Source organism: Lissotriton vulgaris, chromosome 8 (genome assembly GCF_964263255.1).
Source record: "Lissotriton vulgaris chromosome 8, aLisVul1.2, whole genome shotgun sequence".
In the NCBI taxonomy this organism is placed as follows: domain Eukaryota; kingdom Metazoa; phylum Chordata; class Amphibia; order Caudata; family Salamandridae; genus Lissotriton; species Lissotriton vulgaris.
Window position 1 is genome coordinate 686,792,178 of NC_141696.1, and position 18,144 is coordinate 686,810,321.

Sequence of the window (18,144 nt, forward strand, 5' to 3'; positions counted from 1 at the left end):
TGACGTCAAGAACAAGACGATTTTGAAGAACGACAAGTCTCATAGCAGACTGTTCCTCTGTTAAGTTGCCTAGGGCGGAAGTAGTTTCATTCACTACTGCTTCAAGGGTTCTGGTCAATTTACGTATCAGTTTACTATTAAAGACAGTACCTAAATAGGGAAAGAAACCTTTATTAAAGTCTGTATACTGCTCCCATGCCGTTTCAGTATAGTCGACAATCGGGAGATCTCTCTTGAATCTACTGTGTACTAGATGGGAGTCCCTATGATAATCAGGTGGGGCTAGGAAAACGGGTGGCAGAAGGAATGCAATGTAAGTACCATCCCAATCTAGAGGTAAGCGTATATATGCGGTATGACCACAAATGAAATAGGAATGACGGGAAGCTTTAAATGTAGACTTGCCTTTATCACTGAATTCGATCACAGTAGTACACTTACTATGACCCAGGTGTACTGAACCATTCTTTCTGACACATAATTCACCTTTGACTGGTAATACTGACATAACTGGTAACTCGGGTTTTGTATCGGACTGGACATTCAGAATCATGAGGTTAAGTGTAAAATTACCTAATCCATATACTTCGTTTTCTAGATCGGTCCCTGTCCTTTGGGGAAGACCCTCCTTGTCAGGGAAACATACTTTATGCATAACTGTGTTCAGATTTCCCCATACCCAGTTGCCCTGGTAAACTACGGAATCAGAATTTAAGGAATTCATTAAACTAAACCATGCACCACAGGAACCATTGTGTGTGAAGGGATACGGAAAGAGGGGCAGAACTCCCTTGTATTTCTGATAGGGAGGGAGTCGGCCACATATCCAACAATTGGTAGCATTGCTGGTCTGATGCGAATGATGTAACATACTGATAAAGGTATTGTTGCGTAGCGCAAGTCGGTAAGATAACTCGTGCGGGGGCAATTCACTGAAAGTATGCTCGACAGTGTCATTCGAAGAAGAATGTGTACGTGTGAAAATAGGAAAGTACATGTGAAGTATTATACTTGCAGCAATAATCATAAGACTCAGAAAAAACATAATCAATAATGTCACTATGCAGTGACTACGAAGAGATTTACAATATTCACGTTTCTTGAGCTGTTTCTGTCTATCTCTCTCTCTATTGGGGTCTAACGGGTACATGTCAGAAACTTGTCTAACCGATTCACCTAGGGGAGGACTTAAACAATTAAACTGTCTGACTTGCTAGACCTCAACTTCATGCGGAATTCCTGAGAAGGAGTTTTCTCTACCAGGGGGAGTTTGGTGTCAGTCTCTGGAAGGGGGCCGGGCTGGGAGTCTAATTCTGGCGGCAGACCATGGCATTTCTTAACATGACTCGAGTGAAGCCAGCCCTTACGGCCCTCCACCTTGATCGCTGTCCTTGTAGTTAGTAAAACAAGCTTCGGCTCCTGCCAGCGGGGCTCCAGCGGACTTCTCCTGTCAAAGTTCCGGATAAAAACGTACTCTCCTGGGACGATCTCGTGTGGCTTCACCTCGGTGTTGTCGGGAAAGGCTGCAGCTACCTGTGAACGACATGATTGTAGTGCAGACATCAAGGAAGCAAGGTAATCTGTCAGCATGTTACAGTCAACATCGGTTATTTTACGAGGCAGAGGCGTCCCCCACATATTCGGTGGCCTGCCAAAGACCACCTCGTACGGGGATAGCCCTGTTCGAGAGTGTGCGATCATTCTCATGTAAAAAAGTGCAACTGGTAAAGCTACTATCCAGTCAACGCCTTTCTCTCTACATATCTTGGCGAGACGTATTTTCAGGGTCTGATTATGTCTCTCTACGAGACCTGCTGCTTCGGGATGTCGGACACAGTGGAACTTCCACTGATAACCTAGCAAGAGTGATACCTGCTTCATAAGCTCGGACGAGAATGGCTGACCATTATCTGAGTACACGATACGGGGCAAACCATACCTGGGGAAAAATTCATGTACCAGCTGCTTGGCAGTGGTCGGAGCAGTGTAATCTGGGACTGGATATGCTTCTGTCCAACGGGAAAGCGCACATACAACTACGAGGACATACTTAAATCCTCGACAACGTTCCATCTGGATATAGTCCATCTGGAGGACTTCAAAAGGGTGATCGGGAGGATGAAATCCACCTTGCTCTACGGGAATACCTTTACCTGGGTTGAACTGACAACAGATCATGCAAGTACGCACTTTCTGTTTTGCTGCTGCTCGTAAATGTTTATTGAACCAAAGGTTTTGAATACTGTCTAACATGGCTTTTTCTCCTAAATGTGCAGGACTATGTACTGTGTTAATGATAACTTGAACCATAGAGTCGGGGAGAAACCATGTGGATTTTCCCTTCGTCATCCATCCCTGTTCTGTCTGGATCCCTCCTTGTTCAGTCCATTTCTTGATTTCATCTGGTGTAGCATGTGTCTGTATGTCAATTACATCTAGGGCAGGATCCTTAACTGTCATGCAATGTGTCGGTGTCGGGACTATTGTCTTTGTCATGTCAGTTGTGTGAGTCTGAGTCTGAGCTGTATGCTTGGCTGTTCGGTCTGCCAGGTCGTTACCCTGGGAAATTGTATCTGTAACTTTCGTATGTGCCTTGCACTTCATGATGGCTATGGCTGTAGGCAAATGTATTGCATCTAACAGAGCTTGAATGAGGGGACCGTGTTGGATCTTGGCTCCGTGAGAAGTTAAAAAACCTCTTTCTTGCCAGAGAACACCGAAGTCGTGTACAACTCCGAATGCATAACGGGAATCTGTGTATATGTTAACTCTCTTGTTCTTTGCTCGAATACAGGCTTGTGTCAGAGCGATGAGCTCTGCTGCTTGAGCTGACAGGGTGTCAATACAATTCGTTTCTATGACTTCAGTTTCTGTCGTTACTGCATATGCGGCCACTAACTCTCCTGTACTTGTTCTCATACATGAACCATCCACATAAAGTGTCAGGTCTGGATTTGGTAATGCAGTGTCTGTCAAGTCTTGTCTGGGTTTCGTCGTAATGGTAATGACTTCAACACAATCATGTGCCAAAGGGTCTGTCTCACTTAGTGGCAGAAGTGTAGCTGGATTTAATGTATTGCAACGTCTGATTTCTATGTGTGGCTGAAATAATGTCAATTCATAACCTGTCAGTCGTGCTATGGTCAAGTGCTGAGTCTGTGTACGGTTTAAAAGAACTTCCACGGAATGTGGAACTTGTACTGTCAATTGGTGTCCTAACACTATGGAATCGCTTTGTCTAATTGCTAGAGCTGTCGCTGCTACTGATTTCAAGCACGCAGGCAGAGCCTGGGCTACTGGATCTAATGTACTGGAAAAATAAGCACACGGTTTGTGTGAACCTGCTTGATCTTGTGTGAGTACTGACAATGCAGTACCTTCGCGTTCTGTGACAAAAAGTGTAAAAGGTTTGCTGTAACATGGTGTCGCTAAAACCGGTGCTTGACATAAGGCTTTCTTTAAGTCGTCAAAAGCATGTGTGTGTTCCTGAGTCCAAGGGAGGACAATCGATGTCGCTGCCTCCTGTGTTGTCAACTGTATGAGTGGCTTGGCTAGAAATGCATACTGAGGGATCCATTCTCTGCAGTAAGAAGTGAGGCCTATAAAGGCCCGTACCTCCTTTTGTGTCTTGGGTTGTGACATGTTTACAATTAACTGGATGCGGTCAGGTGTTAGCTGTCTCCCCCCTTTGGACAGCAAGTGCCCAAGGTAAACCACTTGCTGAACACAGAATTGTAGCTTCGAAGGAGACACCTTGTGTCCCTTGTCAGCTAGAAAGTACAAGACTGTCAGTGATGCTTGTTCACATTCTCGTTCACTTCGGGCGGTGATCAATAGATCGACATACTGAATTAGGGCAGTGTTGTCAGGCATATGAATACTGTCAAGTTGTCTTTTCAATGCTTGGCTATAGATGCTGGGGCTTTCTGTGAATCCTTGAGGTGCGCGTGCAAATTTGAAAATTCGGCCATTTAAACAGAATCCGAAAAGATATTGGCTTTCCGGATCAATGGGGACACTAAAGAAGGCGTTCTTCAGGTCAATTACAGTAAAGAACGTAGCCTCGGAATCAATGGCTGTCAATAGGGACGAAATATCTGGGACCACGGGATATTGTGGTACAATGCATTTATTCAATTCTCGTAAATCGATCACTAATCGATAAACTGGAGGTGCATTTGGATCCGTGCGTTTAAGAATCGGAATGATAGGGGAATTACATAGATTTGAGTCGGTTTCTACAACCACTCCTTGTGCAATGAGCTTGTCAATGATTTTCAGCAAAGCCACTACAGCATCAGGGGGTAACTTGTATTGTCGGATTCGTGGTAGTACTACTCCTGGCTTGAGTGTAACTCGATATGGTGTAATATGCATACAACCTACATCAGTGGGGCCTTGTGCCCATAAATGTGCAGGAACATTCTGTAATCTAGGATCAATATCTCTCAACACATAGTGACCTTTAAAGTCACGTAAAAACAGTCTGACTCCTTCCGGAGAACAGCAAATCACAGCGCCTAGAGCTTTCAATGTCTTGATACCTAACAAGTTTTCTGGACATGATTTCGTGAGCAACAAATCTGTAGTGCGAGACAACGGACCAACTGCTAGGGGGACTGGTTTGGATACTTCATTTACAATAGGCTTTCCTGAAAATCCAAGGGAAACATTCTGTGAGCCTGAGAGGGGTGCCCCTGGAACCTCGTCGTGACTGATTGTTGTTCTGCTTGCCCCTGTGTCAATCAAAAACTTTCTATCTTTCCCTAATACCGGACTATGTACGTAAGGACCCTCTTGATCTACAGGAACCTCAATAAGAGGCAAGCCAACCTCCCTCTCTAGGCTGTTTCATGTGTATCGCTGATAATCGGGATAATCAGTTTGTGCATATTGGTACATCTGTTGCGTTGCATGTTGCGTGGCGGCAATCGGTTGTGGCTGTGGTACTGCTACGGTCTGTACTGTCTGTTGTGGAGCATGCATAGGCTGTATATTCTGTGGTACATGTTGTTGGGCCTGGTCCTGTCTAGGCTGACGCGGTCTCTCTTTAGTTTTACCCGTAGATATATTGTGTTTCAAAACTGCACATTCGTTTACGTAGTGACCTGGCTGTTTACAATAGTTGCATGTCCCTTTAACAGGAGATAGTTCCAACTCCTTTATGATCTTCTCCTAATGTCAATATGCCATATTAGCTCATAACTCTATATGGTACTACCGTCGGCCTCGCAGTTTTTGTAAATGAAGGTTAAGCAAGTGGACCATTTCGCATCACTTATCATTTCTGCATGCTTTTATATTTAGATTCCCGAAGATAGTGGTGAAAATTGTTTCAAAAACCTTTTGTGGTTATTTAACAACCATATAAAGCAGCTCTTTAGAGTTTAATTCTTCTTCTTAAATGTAACTGTTTACCTGTTGCCTAGTCATCCTGAATTTCGTTAGCAATCACCGGTGGTAACCATGAGCCATACGTTCATGCTTTTCTTACTATAGCCCTGCACCGTGCAACAATTTTGTTTTTCCAAACCAATCGAGCTAGTTGTTATTTTTCCTGCAAACTTGAAGCCTTGTTTAATTATACATGCAGGCGGCTGTCTAATGCTCACCACTTGTTAACACAGTAACCAGTACAAACTTTAAAAGATTTAATTTCTTTTTCACTGGACTTGTCATATCATTTCTACTGATTTCTAGTGGCAGAAAGTTTGAAGAGGAAGAATAAATCTGATGCTTTGTGTGTGTTCGGTGGCGGTGGGAAGAAATACCATGAGTGCAGGACTCGAGTCGGGGTACCACACGGGTGGACGGCGTCCCCCCACTTATTTTACCTGGTGGACGCTGTCCCCCCTGCCAAACAGCTGGACTTAACTCTTTGGCCTCTATGGGGCGAGGTTGGAGCTCACTCAGCATGCTGCTTACGCGCTGGCTTCTCAGATGCAATCGCATCTGAGGGGAGGCAATGAGCCTGATGGTGCAAGCCACATTTTGTGAAGTCACTTCCAGTGACAGCGTCCCCCCACTTCTTTTATCAGGACTTGTGCCCTGCATGAGTGGTGAGCACGGACAAGCAAGGACGGGGTGGGGGGGGCAGGAGGGGGGGGGGGGGTACAGGCTACATTTCAAGCTATGCCAGGAGGGGTAGGCAAGCAGCGATGAGGCAAGCAGCAACGGGGGTTGGAGGGAGGATCCTCTAAAGGTTTTTTTTCAAGCAGGGGCGACCTTGCGACAAAGCCCTCATTTCACCTTCGGAAAAAAAAGTCCACTAAAAATTCCACCGAATGAAAAGCAGCAGCCGGCTTCCAGAACAAGATGCAGTCCATCCTGGTATTAATGAACTCGCCAGCACACACGGTTTCCAGAGACCCACACATGTTTGACACCTGCTTGGTGAAGCCGCACCCATGACAACTGGAGACACAGAATGTGTGTGCAAGGGGCTCATGGGGGCAGTTAGCTGGGTGGTAACGTGTTCGAAGCCTCTCATCGCATTGTAAAACAGCAAGTTCACACATCTGGCCCTCAAAGTCAAAACAGATGCACGTTTCATGGAGGAAACACAAAATGGCCATGACAGAAGTGCAGACTGCCAGACTTCAGAAGAAGAAAGCAGATTCCAGGGGATTTTACAGAATGAAACCAATACTGTGTGTGGTGATGACGGCGGAAAGCACAGCATTATCTAATGGAGCCCCTAACCAATAAATATGGTTTTAGAAGGACCGCCAAGTTCATACAATGAACTGCTTTATAGTATACTGCGATATAAACAAGCAAGATGGACTCAAGTTGTGGCTGGCAATAGGGGTTTTAAATAAGGATTTCTTGTAACCGTTTAGGAGCACCAGATAGACTTCCCAATGGTCATACCACAGAATGGCGACAACATGGTATATTGCAGAATTTTAAATTTAGTCGCCAATATTCAAAGTCAACATAATTGACATTCGAAACCTGAGCAGCTTTGAGTTCCCCCACACCCCAAGCAAGCAATGCCAAACTACGTGCCTGACCAAGGAATTCCACAAATGTATTAGCACAAACGTAGGAGATGGTTGGAGCAGGCAGAATAGTCATTAAAACACCCACCAATGAATGGAGCAAACAATGGCATAAAGAAGGGCCAAGTAAGAAAAGTGCTCTGATGCTTCTTTTCGGCTAGTTTAGCGCTATACAGATACCATATACATATATAACAGGACAACACGCGAATGTATGGACCATTCCATGCTCGTTTTAAAATGTACGCATTTTCATGCATTTTAACGACCGTGTCCCGAAATATGTAATTCAATGATGAATAACTGCGCTGCTACATCAGTAATTACTGCTCCAGCATGAGTTCTAATTACATATTCCAATTACACAACTGGTGCACATGTTGCTACAGCAAATAAAAAAGGGGAGTGTGGAACCATATCCAAGTGTGCTCTGGACAGCTACCGGCCCACGTTTCTTATCGACAGTCCTGCAGGTGAGCTCACAAGGCTGAACATTGCCCAAGGTAGACTCCACTTGATAGAATTTTCCAGAATCAAATATGCCATTCAGTTCGCTTCTTTGTGCTGGGTTTTTATTGAGCTGAACATGTGTTTGTTTTCCATGACTGCGGATTTAAAACGATAATGCTGCGGCGGAGGGTAACGTAAAGTTCTTAACGGGTTTCCCACTCTTACTTAAAAAAGTTAGTGGAATGTGTCTAAACAGAACTTGTTCTGTGCAGTGTTTTTCACTCATAATTTACTTCCATTTCAATCTAATCAAAAATACATCAACTGCAAAACCGAAGCGGTTTCCAAGCTCATCATCTGGTATTCCGTGTCTCAGATCATACATCTTCGACGACTGTTGGTGAGATTTCCAAGCAGAAAATGTGTCAGCTGCACAAGCCAGGCGGCACTAAACACAGCCATCTGTTACTCGCATGGTGCATTTATTTTAAATCAACCGTGCCAAAAAGATGTTTTTCAACAAAAACGCAACGAATAGCAATGCCCAAGCAAAGCGCTGACGCAAAACATCCCATTTTAGTACACGCTGCGCTGATGAAAATAAATGGCCCTTCTCTCTCTCTGTAAAGCCGCGCCCAGCTAGCTACAAACTGCAATTAGTTTGTGCGCTGTTTCCTTTGGAGAAAACACCCCTTGCATCTGAAAAGCCCGCCTGTTGGCGGGACGCAATGTCAACAGCAGGTAAACGACTCCAGAATAGGAGTCATTTAGAAGAATGAAATATGCTCGCCCTGCGTTTGTTTTTACAAAAAAACACCGCCTTTGAGAGGGCCAACTCCCAGATTGTGAATGTAAATGGACTCACCCATTTATAAATGTATGAACATTTTTCACTTAGAAACAAATTTTGGAAGCCACGAATTACCAGATATCACACTATTTGGACGTGTAGACTTTCAACGTACTCCTTCATGTATACCAAAGGACACTTACTCCCAATGATCGTATTATGTGATTTAATAAACTCCTACCAAATGTGTTGCTCTCATCCGCCAACAAATGTCAGTTTTTCTGGTTTTCAAGTTTTTACAACCATCAATTCAATAAAGCCTGGGAACCATTGTACATTCTGACCTGCATGCATGTGCACAAAACTAAATAGAAAAAACATACAGCTACTAAATGAGTTCATCATATTTTTGCATTAAAAAATGTAAGATCAAAAAAACATTCTCAAACAAGCATTGGCCACGAAAGTCATCGCGATCACGATCGCTGTGAAAGCGAAAGTGATTGCGATGACGCGCTAAAGCACGCAAGGGATGCGCGTGCTTGTGCGCGTTCTAGCAAGCTGGTTGCCGCTTTGGGAGCACTTCCCAAAGCCGATACTAAATGTCTCTCAGAGCAGCGCATGCCCGCTGACTCAGCGAGACCTAAAAAGTATAGTCACAGTAAAGTTTTGTTTCGTATGAGTTATAAGACCTTAACATGTGTGTTTTACTTTTATAAACCATGACATTCTTTTTTTTTTTTTTTTAAAACACAGTAAAGTACAGTTATGGTTGCAAATTAAAACTGAAAAACCACTAACCACTGTAATCGGCTGCTTATGGTTCGCTCTGCAATACCATTAACACGCACAGCAGCCATGTAAACCAAAACATACACACCAAATGCAATGCTTATGACCTCAAAATATGTATACCGATAAGCAACAAAACCTAATAGCACAACATCATTAAATAATACATACTCAAACGAATAAAGAGAGAATAATACAAAAGTGGTGAGTATGTAACATGGGCCAATATTACCATCAAGGATTTCTGGTAGCATTTACAATTCACAAAGCCGAATATGCAAAACATAGTGTAAGGCAATTAAAAACAGGAATCCTAAAATGTGATTTTCTTTTGTAGTAGCATTGGCATTACATAGTAAGTTTAACACGACACATAAATAAAGATAATAAAATGCTATCTAGGACCATAAAACGTTTTGCTGGCAGGGATCTGCATTACCAGTGTTTATGTTCACACACTTGTGAAGATTCATTGATAAATGCTTGCACCTGGATAAGCCTGCACAGGTGAGCTTCGCAGGTGTGCTGAATATTGCACTGTTATCGTGAAAGCCTTTTTTTACCAGCCGTGAAAGAAATAGGAAATGCAATGTTTAGATTTTTTATTAGGTTATGGAAGCTAAATATCCAGCAAAATATCACAGTGAATTATGGGAAATAGCTCACAAGGGACCCTCTTTTGTGAAATGCAAGCTACGAAACCACGGGTAAACATTCAATAAGAAGACATATCCAGGTGATATATAATAATATATTCATAGTCATCTCCCTGATAGTGTTAATGGTAGTGTGGTATGACCTTTCAGGTCATTTAAGGCAGTTGCATCGGTTGGATCAAGGCCGAGGTCATGATTATAGCAGGATTTATTTTGGAATTTGGAAGGAACTTCTTTTGGAATTTGGAATAGTTGTCAACACCTAAACTGGAATAGAAGAAAGATTTTTTGTGATGTTATTATAATAATTTTTGAGAAAATTGAACCAATTATATAATACTGTTGTATGAGGCTGTGTCTAACAAATAATTTCTTTATTTTGGTAGTATCTCTCTATACGATTGTTTGGCAAAATACTGATCTAGAGTGTGCTCAGGGAGGCATTGTTTTGTAATGTCTGTACTTTAACTGTATATTTGCTGCATTTGCGCATATTGTATACATTTTTTAGGTCTTATACCCAATCCTACCTCCTACAATGCCTCAGGTAATAATGGCATGAGTGGATGTCATCCATTTCAACATAGGCCACAGCTTCAGATATGCAAAAAATACATTTTTGGGGTGTAATACAGATTAAAGCATAAGAGCACAAACAAAAAGACATTGGTAAAACAAATTTAAGACCCCTACAAAAAAGCAGCACTGATAATGTAGAAGTGGACTGTCTGCCTCAAAAATAAATCAATAAAATTGACTTCTGAATATTAATATACTAATAGATTTACTGTTTTCCTCAAAACTTAGGTAGTGCCTTCTATACCACCCGGAATTCAAGTGAGTTTGCCAAATTTGAAACCAAGATGCAAAATATAATTTCATATCAATTGCAGAACCCATCTTTTTTCTTTCCAGTTAACGCTACAGTCATCAGCGCAGGAAGCATGCACAGTTAATTTCAAAAACGCAATTTTGTAGTTTATGTTTAATAAGTTCGCACTTACTGACATCACCATTAAGAATAAGAATATTCCCAAACTGATTTGAATGCAAAATCTTGATGTTCTGAAAAGGTGACTCCTCGTCAAAGAGAACTTTGTCAATGTCGTACTCAACGAGACGTCCATCCGCGGTGGGCCAGTATCTGTCAACCTCCCCTCCTCGAATAATGGCTGGCAACCTGAAATGCAAAGCATACTGATCAGCTATACAGAGACAATTCTGGAATGTTACTAGCCTTATGATAACATTCCTATGCGAACCAAAATACTACACATTACCAGCAGCATTTTAAATACCTTGACAAATACAAAATATTAGTCCCTGCATCTATCATACGAAAGAGAAAAAAGTGTTTTTGTTCCTGAAAATAATCCAAGTAATAAAATATACGTTGGAATGTAATTAAAACACGGATGATTGAGGGTGGTGAGGGCAAGTAACACAGATGAGGGAGGGCAGGCAGTTGGGGGCAAGTAATACGAACAAGGTGAGGGGAAAAATGAGGGGGGAGGGGGAGAGTGCACAAGAGAGCCAGCTAAAAAAAGGCGGACTCTGTTAGAGTGCTTAAACACAAAGAAAAAAGCTGTGCGTAAAAAAGAACACAAGTACATTATCTGTTCTTCAAGGGAGAGAGAAACAAAGAGAAAGGAAGCCTACAGTATCGGACTATTAGGAAGCAAGCAAATGAGAGTGACAATGAAGCCAACCAATGGTAAGCAACGGGCGGCCTCTTAGCCCACTGTTAGAAATCTAAAGGTCTCAAAGAGACAGCACATGCGCTGTGTAAGCGAGTCATAAAAACGGAGAGCACTTCCTCCCTAAAGCCCCTTTCATTTGGAAACCGTCCCCATCACACTATTCAGCAATAACACAAACCATGTTAACCATTTGCTGCCCTAACAAAATTATTAAGCAATGTTCTTTTGAACATATGTTCAGCATCTTCGTCAAGTCATTTTCTTAACCCACCCGAGTGGCTAAAACATTCTTGAGTGGAGGGGGGCATCCAAGATGGCGGTAGGCTAAGACATGTTTCGAGGTCCCGCTGAGCCACTGCCAACATTAGCTTGAAAATACGTCCGTACCCTCTTCCGTGACCCTAGGGCAGTCCAGCAGGAGACGGACGGCAAAGCGCACACCCAAGGGTCGAAAGAAAGCCCTGGTCGCCGATTGCCAGGCAAAATGCCACTGGCGTACACCATGGGAGGCCCCGTGCTGCAGAGGCAGCCCTTCGCAGAGCGGATGCCCTGAGCAGGACTGGCCCTTTCCGAGTCTCTCGCCACGGGAGGGCCAAGAATCGGTGGCCTGGATAAGGTGCCCCTTTAATCCAGGGTGGCTGCAGCTGCAATGCTGGGGGCCCCTCAGTAAGGAGTGTGGGGAACCGGGAACCGGGAACCGGCCAGACCCCACCCGAGTGCTGAGGCCCTCGCGGGGTCTGCCGAGTGAAAAGCTGCAACCTTGAGGAGACAGCGTGGTGGCCGGGCATCACCCTAGAATCTGGAAGAGGAGAGGGCGGGGACCCGCACATCTCTGCAAATTTGCCCGGGGCCTTGCATCACACAATGCAGAGTACTAACCACTATACGATCACGGCAACCCAGGGGCCTTGCCTGCCTCCTGCTGCACAGAGGGGGAAGAGCAGAGGCCCCCACCATAAAAGACCTACATTGAGCCCTGGCATCCTGCGGAGAGGCCCAACCAAAGTCAAGGGACAGAAGAGAAGAGGCCTGCAGCAAACAGGTTTAGTATAGCACCAGCCCGCCTCGGGCCCCCTTCAGATACCCCCCCCCCCCCTCGGGTCGTGGGGGAGGGAAGATTCCCCTGCCGCAGGAGGCCTGCCCCTGGGACACATGGCCTGTGAGGAAGATCAGCCGCAGCGGGGGTAGGAAGACAAGAATCCCCATTGCGCCTACGTTTGGGCCAGCCCTATGTTTCAACAAAACAGCACTCTTCAGGGCCCGTGCATACAGTGCCTCAGGAAAGGAGAGTGCGACTGGAGGGTGTTAACGGACTCTCGAGGAGCTCGGGAGGAAAGCGGGGTATCACGCAAGCCCCCCCCTCTCCTTCACAATCCGGGTACAGCAGTGAGGACACATCCAGATTGAGTAGTTGGCCCACAGGAAGAGGGAGAGACGTAGGCCCGGGCTATTCACCCCACCGAGGGGCATGGAACGAGGTAGATGGTACGTCTCCTGCCACGGTGAGTAACATACCCTGAGATAGCAGGCCATCCCAGCCGGCACTTGCTGAGCCCTGGCCCGGACTGTGAATAGCAGGACCTCCTTGTCGGTGCTTGACTAGCCCTTGTCCGGACCGTGAGGGCTGTAGCGAGTGAAGCACCAGGGCACCGGTGTCGCGCCCTGCTGTAACATCTGTCACAGAGCAGTAAGGCCCATCCTGCTGGAAGCAGAGCCTGAGTGTCTTGATCCGACCCACACTTTGGCCCTCGCTATTAGGAAGAAGACTGGAGTCCCTTCAGAGGAGCGTCTAAACTGAGAGGTGTCATGGCAGTGAATAGAGCAAAGAAAGACCTATCACTAAAGGAAATGTTTGGGAAGCCGGGGAGGGGGGTAGAGCACCAGAGGACAAACAAGAGGCAAATGTTAGCGACACCAGGGCGGAATCAGATGACTGGGATGGCCCTGTAACTAAGTCCTGCCCGGGATCCCTTTTTGCTTCCCTGCAGGATGATCATCAGGCTATGAAAGCGGAACTAACAATGGACCTACGGGACGTATAGCACAATATAGAGAAAGTTGGCGACAGGATAGCCGCACTTTGGATCGTGAAATGAGCCGAAATGGAGGCAGCAAGTGGTACCGAGACTCCCGGAACAACATCTTGACCTCCAGGGGCACAGTTAAGATTTGGAGAATCATTCCTGCAGGAACAATATTTACATTAGGGGCGTACCGTCAAAAGCGGAGGGATCCAACTTCTGCGACAATGCCACAGATCTCTTCCGCCATATCATAGGCCAAGCAAGTGAGGCAAATCTGCAACGCAACAGTGTCCACAGGATCGGTCCCCCAAGATCCGAAAACAATTCCCCACTGATTTCCTGGTATGCATGCATGACTTTCAAACAAAGGAAGACATCTTTAAGAGAGCCAGAGAGGCGCATTCAATTCAATTTCAAGGTCATGCCCCGGTGCTGTACCAGGATCTCTCCTGGATCACTCTCCAGAAACGTCGAGACTTCCAGCCAGTGATAGAACATCTGAGGAAAGCTAACATCACATACTCTTGGGGCCATCCCTTCCGGATCATTTTTCGCTTAGAAGGAACTTTGCACCAATTGAGATCTCTCAGAGAAACCTGCACCTTGCTCCAAATCGAAATCCCCGGAGGAACACAGGAATGGTTACATTTCCCTAGCAATAAAAGACTGAAGAAGCCAATATCGCTGTTGCTGCTGCCTTGCTGCTTGGGGACTGCAAGCCCCAGAAGTCAACACTCCCAGAAGAGAGGGGCCACCCTAGCGCTCAAAAGCAACACCAGACTACTGCGGCACGGGTCGCCAACATCACTGCTGCTGCCTTGCTGCTTGGGGACTGCAAGCTCCAGAAATCAACACTCCCAGGAGGAAGGAGCCACCCTAGCGCTCAAAAGCACCACCAGACTCCCACAGCGAGGAACGCCGACACCGCTGCTGCTGCTGCCTTGCTGCTTGGGACCTGCAAGCCCCAGAAGTCAACACTCCTAGGAGGGAGGGCCACCCTAGCGCTCAAGTGTAATAACTTTACTCTTTGCTGATGATACCTTGATAGTTTCCAAGACCCCCAGTGGCCTGCTACTCCCTTTAAAATACTTTGAGTCCTGCTGCGCAATGAGAGGCCTTGAAGTTAATACCTCAAAGACCAAACTTTTAATGCTCAATCCACATAGATCCTTTAAGGGAAAGCTCGTTTTGGATGGGATCCCTCTTGAGCGAGTGAGCACCTTTTACTATCAGGGCGTCACTCTCTCTGAAGACTTGTCTTGAAAACATGTCAAGAGGCAGAACCTCCAGCACCGGCGGATTATAGGGGCCTTGATCCAAGAGCAGAGGACGTTATCAAGCAAGCCAATAGCTGTCCCTCTTCATTATGATCATAATGCTGTAGATGCATCTTTATATGGGGCTAAACTCTGGGGAGTTGAAAAAATGGATGCAAAATGTGTGACTGAAAATAAATGTTTAAGATGACTATGTTCACTCCCACAAAGTACTTCCCTGCATCCGATGAGATTAGACATGGGCAGAAATTTGATTGTAGAAGAAGCTCAGTTACGCCCTCTGCTCTTTTCGTTACGTTTAAAAACCACTCCTGAGTTACACCCATATGCTGTTGCCCTGGATGAAGTCTATGCGCTTGACCGCTTTTGGAAAATTGGCTGGTTGACCAAGGTGAAGTCTCTGATCATTTCCATAGGGTTGGAAGGGGCATGGGACACCAAAAATCCAACCTCCCTACCTAATAAAGCCCTGATCAAGAAGCAATATTGGAACTGGGTGGCACATTCTTCTATTTCTTATCCATCTTGGGGAAGTATGACACCTGATTTTATGGAGTTTAAATTGGCAGGTGTCTTTTGAACAATACTTGGAGGTTATTACAGTCCCGCAGGATAGGAAGCTATACATGCAATTTAGATTTGGCTCCTTTCCTGTGAACACTTTCACTGCCTCTTGGCGCCAGCCTCCTTCTGTATCACAACGAAGTCCAGGCTGTGCCCTCGCTGCTGAGTCAATCAGCCATATTCTCTTCGCGTGCCCGAGGTACCATTTACTGAGAATTAAGTGGTTAGCTCCTGTATGCAGGTGATTTGGTACCCATTGCCACAGTGAAGCTTTGCGCATTTTAAAATCTGATTCAAGTCTTTTATATTTTTGCCTGTGCAGTTGCCAAATTCTGTGGTAACATTTTGATCATAAGGAGGTCTGTAATGAAAATCCAGTTGATGTAATTTCTTTTTAATTCATTCTTTTTAAGTGTTTTTAGGTATACAAGTATTTTTAGGTTGGATTGAGCGTTATTTCTAGCGTTATGCACGCATGGCGGGTCATGTTGTTTAGATTCTACAGCATAAGACTTATGTAGACTTTGCTCTTAATTGCCCTGCAAGCCTTTTTAACAGTTTTAATATTCCTTATTAATCTCGCCAAGATGGTCATTGATGAGCTGGATTGACTGCTCGTTGTATATTTACATTCACTTCTTTTTTTATTGCAGGCATTTGGACTTCTTCAGTCCTTACATCATTATTTAGGATCAATATTTAAGATGGACTGTGATAGGCTTTAGCTACTAGCTTAGTATGCTTAGTTCTATTCCCCATGTATTGTATGCATTAGCATCTTTTTGGGTCCTTATACCATTGTTTAAGCTTATAACTTAGTTTGGTCTTTTACATCATGTAGCTACTGACTTCTCTATATACATTTGTACCTTGATGGCTATTACATTGCTGCCTAGAAATACCATCAAACTTGGTCCCTGTAAACCTACAGCTACTGAACCTTGTATGTTTGCTTTTATTTTTCATGTACTGTATGCATTGGCACTTTTATGGTTGTAAGGACCAAAATAAAGTTAAATTTATAGGGATAGTGACTGAAGAAGCAAGGGTGGCAACAAGTCAAGAATGCCCCGGTTCTAACAAAACCAGATCCAGACACCATGAGTAAAGAGAGGCAGGCAGTGCTCCAGGCGAATTCAGGGGAGTTCGTCCTATCCAAGGCATCATCAAACTTTAACAGCCCAGCTATGGCCGGTTGTGGGAGATGGTCTGGCGGAGGAGAGGTGACAGCAGCAAGGAGGCTGCAAGACTGAAGAAGGTATATCCCCATGCTCAGTTTACATGGGGGCACAGACGCCCGAGGAGGACTCTCCCGCAGCTGCCGCAAGCCGCGACTGGACGCTGACCCGTACCAACGATGATGTTATGACAAACTGTGGTTGTATGCTGTTACTACTTACATTACATCCATGTTGTCTTTTTGGGAATTCTTTCTGTCAACTTTTGTCTCCTTCTCCTCTGCACCACCATCCTATTCACCAGTATCAGACAACGGCCCTTCGAGGTGGCCTAATACATTTACACTTGTCCCCCCACACGTGAACTCTTAGACAAGCGGTCCATCTAGTGCTAAGTACGCCCCAGCCCCACGACTCAGACACTACGCATCATTAGCCTCAATGTCCGAGGCCTAAAAGTGCACAGCGATCCTTTCTCTCCTGGAGCGGTCGGGTAAAGATATCTGCTTGCTACAGAAGACACACTTACTGGCCAAAGACACCCCCGCAAGCACTCGCACAGGTACCCGCGGCTGTTCTGGTCATCTGCCCGATGAAAAATGTATTACTTATTAATTTTTTCCATTTGTAAGGCGCTACAGCTACCCAGAAAGGGTTTCCGGGCGCCGAGACACAGCAAAAGGATGTCAGGATACATTTCTGGCTATTCTTGTTATTGTTGGAATAGCCAGGTCTTAACGTGCTTTCTGAACTTGACATGATTTTCCTCCTTTCGAATGAAGGGAGGGAGTGCGTTCCAGAGGGATGGTCCAAGGTGGGCGAAGGATCTACCTCCCATTTTTGCCAGTTTAAATCTTGGTACGCAGAAGTTAGCAGCAGATTGCGAGCGAAGATTTCGCTTGGGAGTATAGGGGTGAGCCAGAGCTAGAAGGTATTTGGGGGCAGTGCCTGCCTTGATTCTGAACATGTAGTTCAGGGCTTTGAAACGGATTCTGCTTTCAATCCTGAGCCAGTGGAGTTCCCGACGGTAGCTCGAGGATAGCATGCTATCCTTCTTGCCCAGAAGTTTGATGGTAAGGTCATTTCTACATTCATGGAAGTCAAGGGGAGAGCCCTAGGTTTGAGGATTCAATGGGGGGCTGCTACTTCCACAATAGCTAACAGAAATGCCCCAAATGATAAGCAAGAACCTTTCAAATTGAACACATTGGCAACAGTCCTCACCTCCCCCGACATCGGCCCTTTGGAGGGGGAGGGGGGTGGTGGGGGTTAACCTAGTGATGGACTCAGTCTTGGACCGCTCTAACCAGCGCTATTCCCAGACAGGGGCTTTTTCACATGCCAGACTACAATGGTTGGCGGACGGGACTACATCAGCACCGATGACCGCGAGGAGACCTGCCTTGCATCAGTATAGGAGGCACTGAAGCTCGTCCTTCAATGCAAATTCATAGCTATCGTGGCTGCTGAAAATAAATTGCGTAAAGAACAGCGGTTACAAATTTAAGCAAAGGTCTCCAAGCTTGAATCAATTCACAAACGCACAGGTTCCCTTCAAGTGTTCAGGGAACTCGAAAATCAGCGCCTTCTCCTGCAATGTCTGGATCTAGACCGGGCAGAGTACACCTTTTTGCGACTTAAGCATAAGTTCTTTGTCAGTGGTGACCGTACCGGCCGCATACTGAAGCACAGGCTGTGCGGCACAACGT

At 45.2% G+C, this 18,144-nt stretch overlaps 1 protein-coding gene across 1 annotated transcript in view; it reads right to left on the reverse strand.

Moving 5' to 3' along the window:
• Positions 1 to 18,144, reverse strand: part of SMS (spermine synthase) — a 706,719-nt gene that overhangs the window by 290,514 nt on the left and 398,061 nt on the right. The window contains exon 5 of the mRNA XM_086934550.1: positions 10,697 to 10,872. Within this exon, the coding sequence (XP_086790676.1) occupies positions 10,697 to 10,872 (176 nt within the window). The remainder of the gene's footprint in view (positions 1 to 10,696; positions 10,873 to 18,144) is intronic.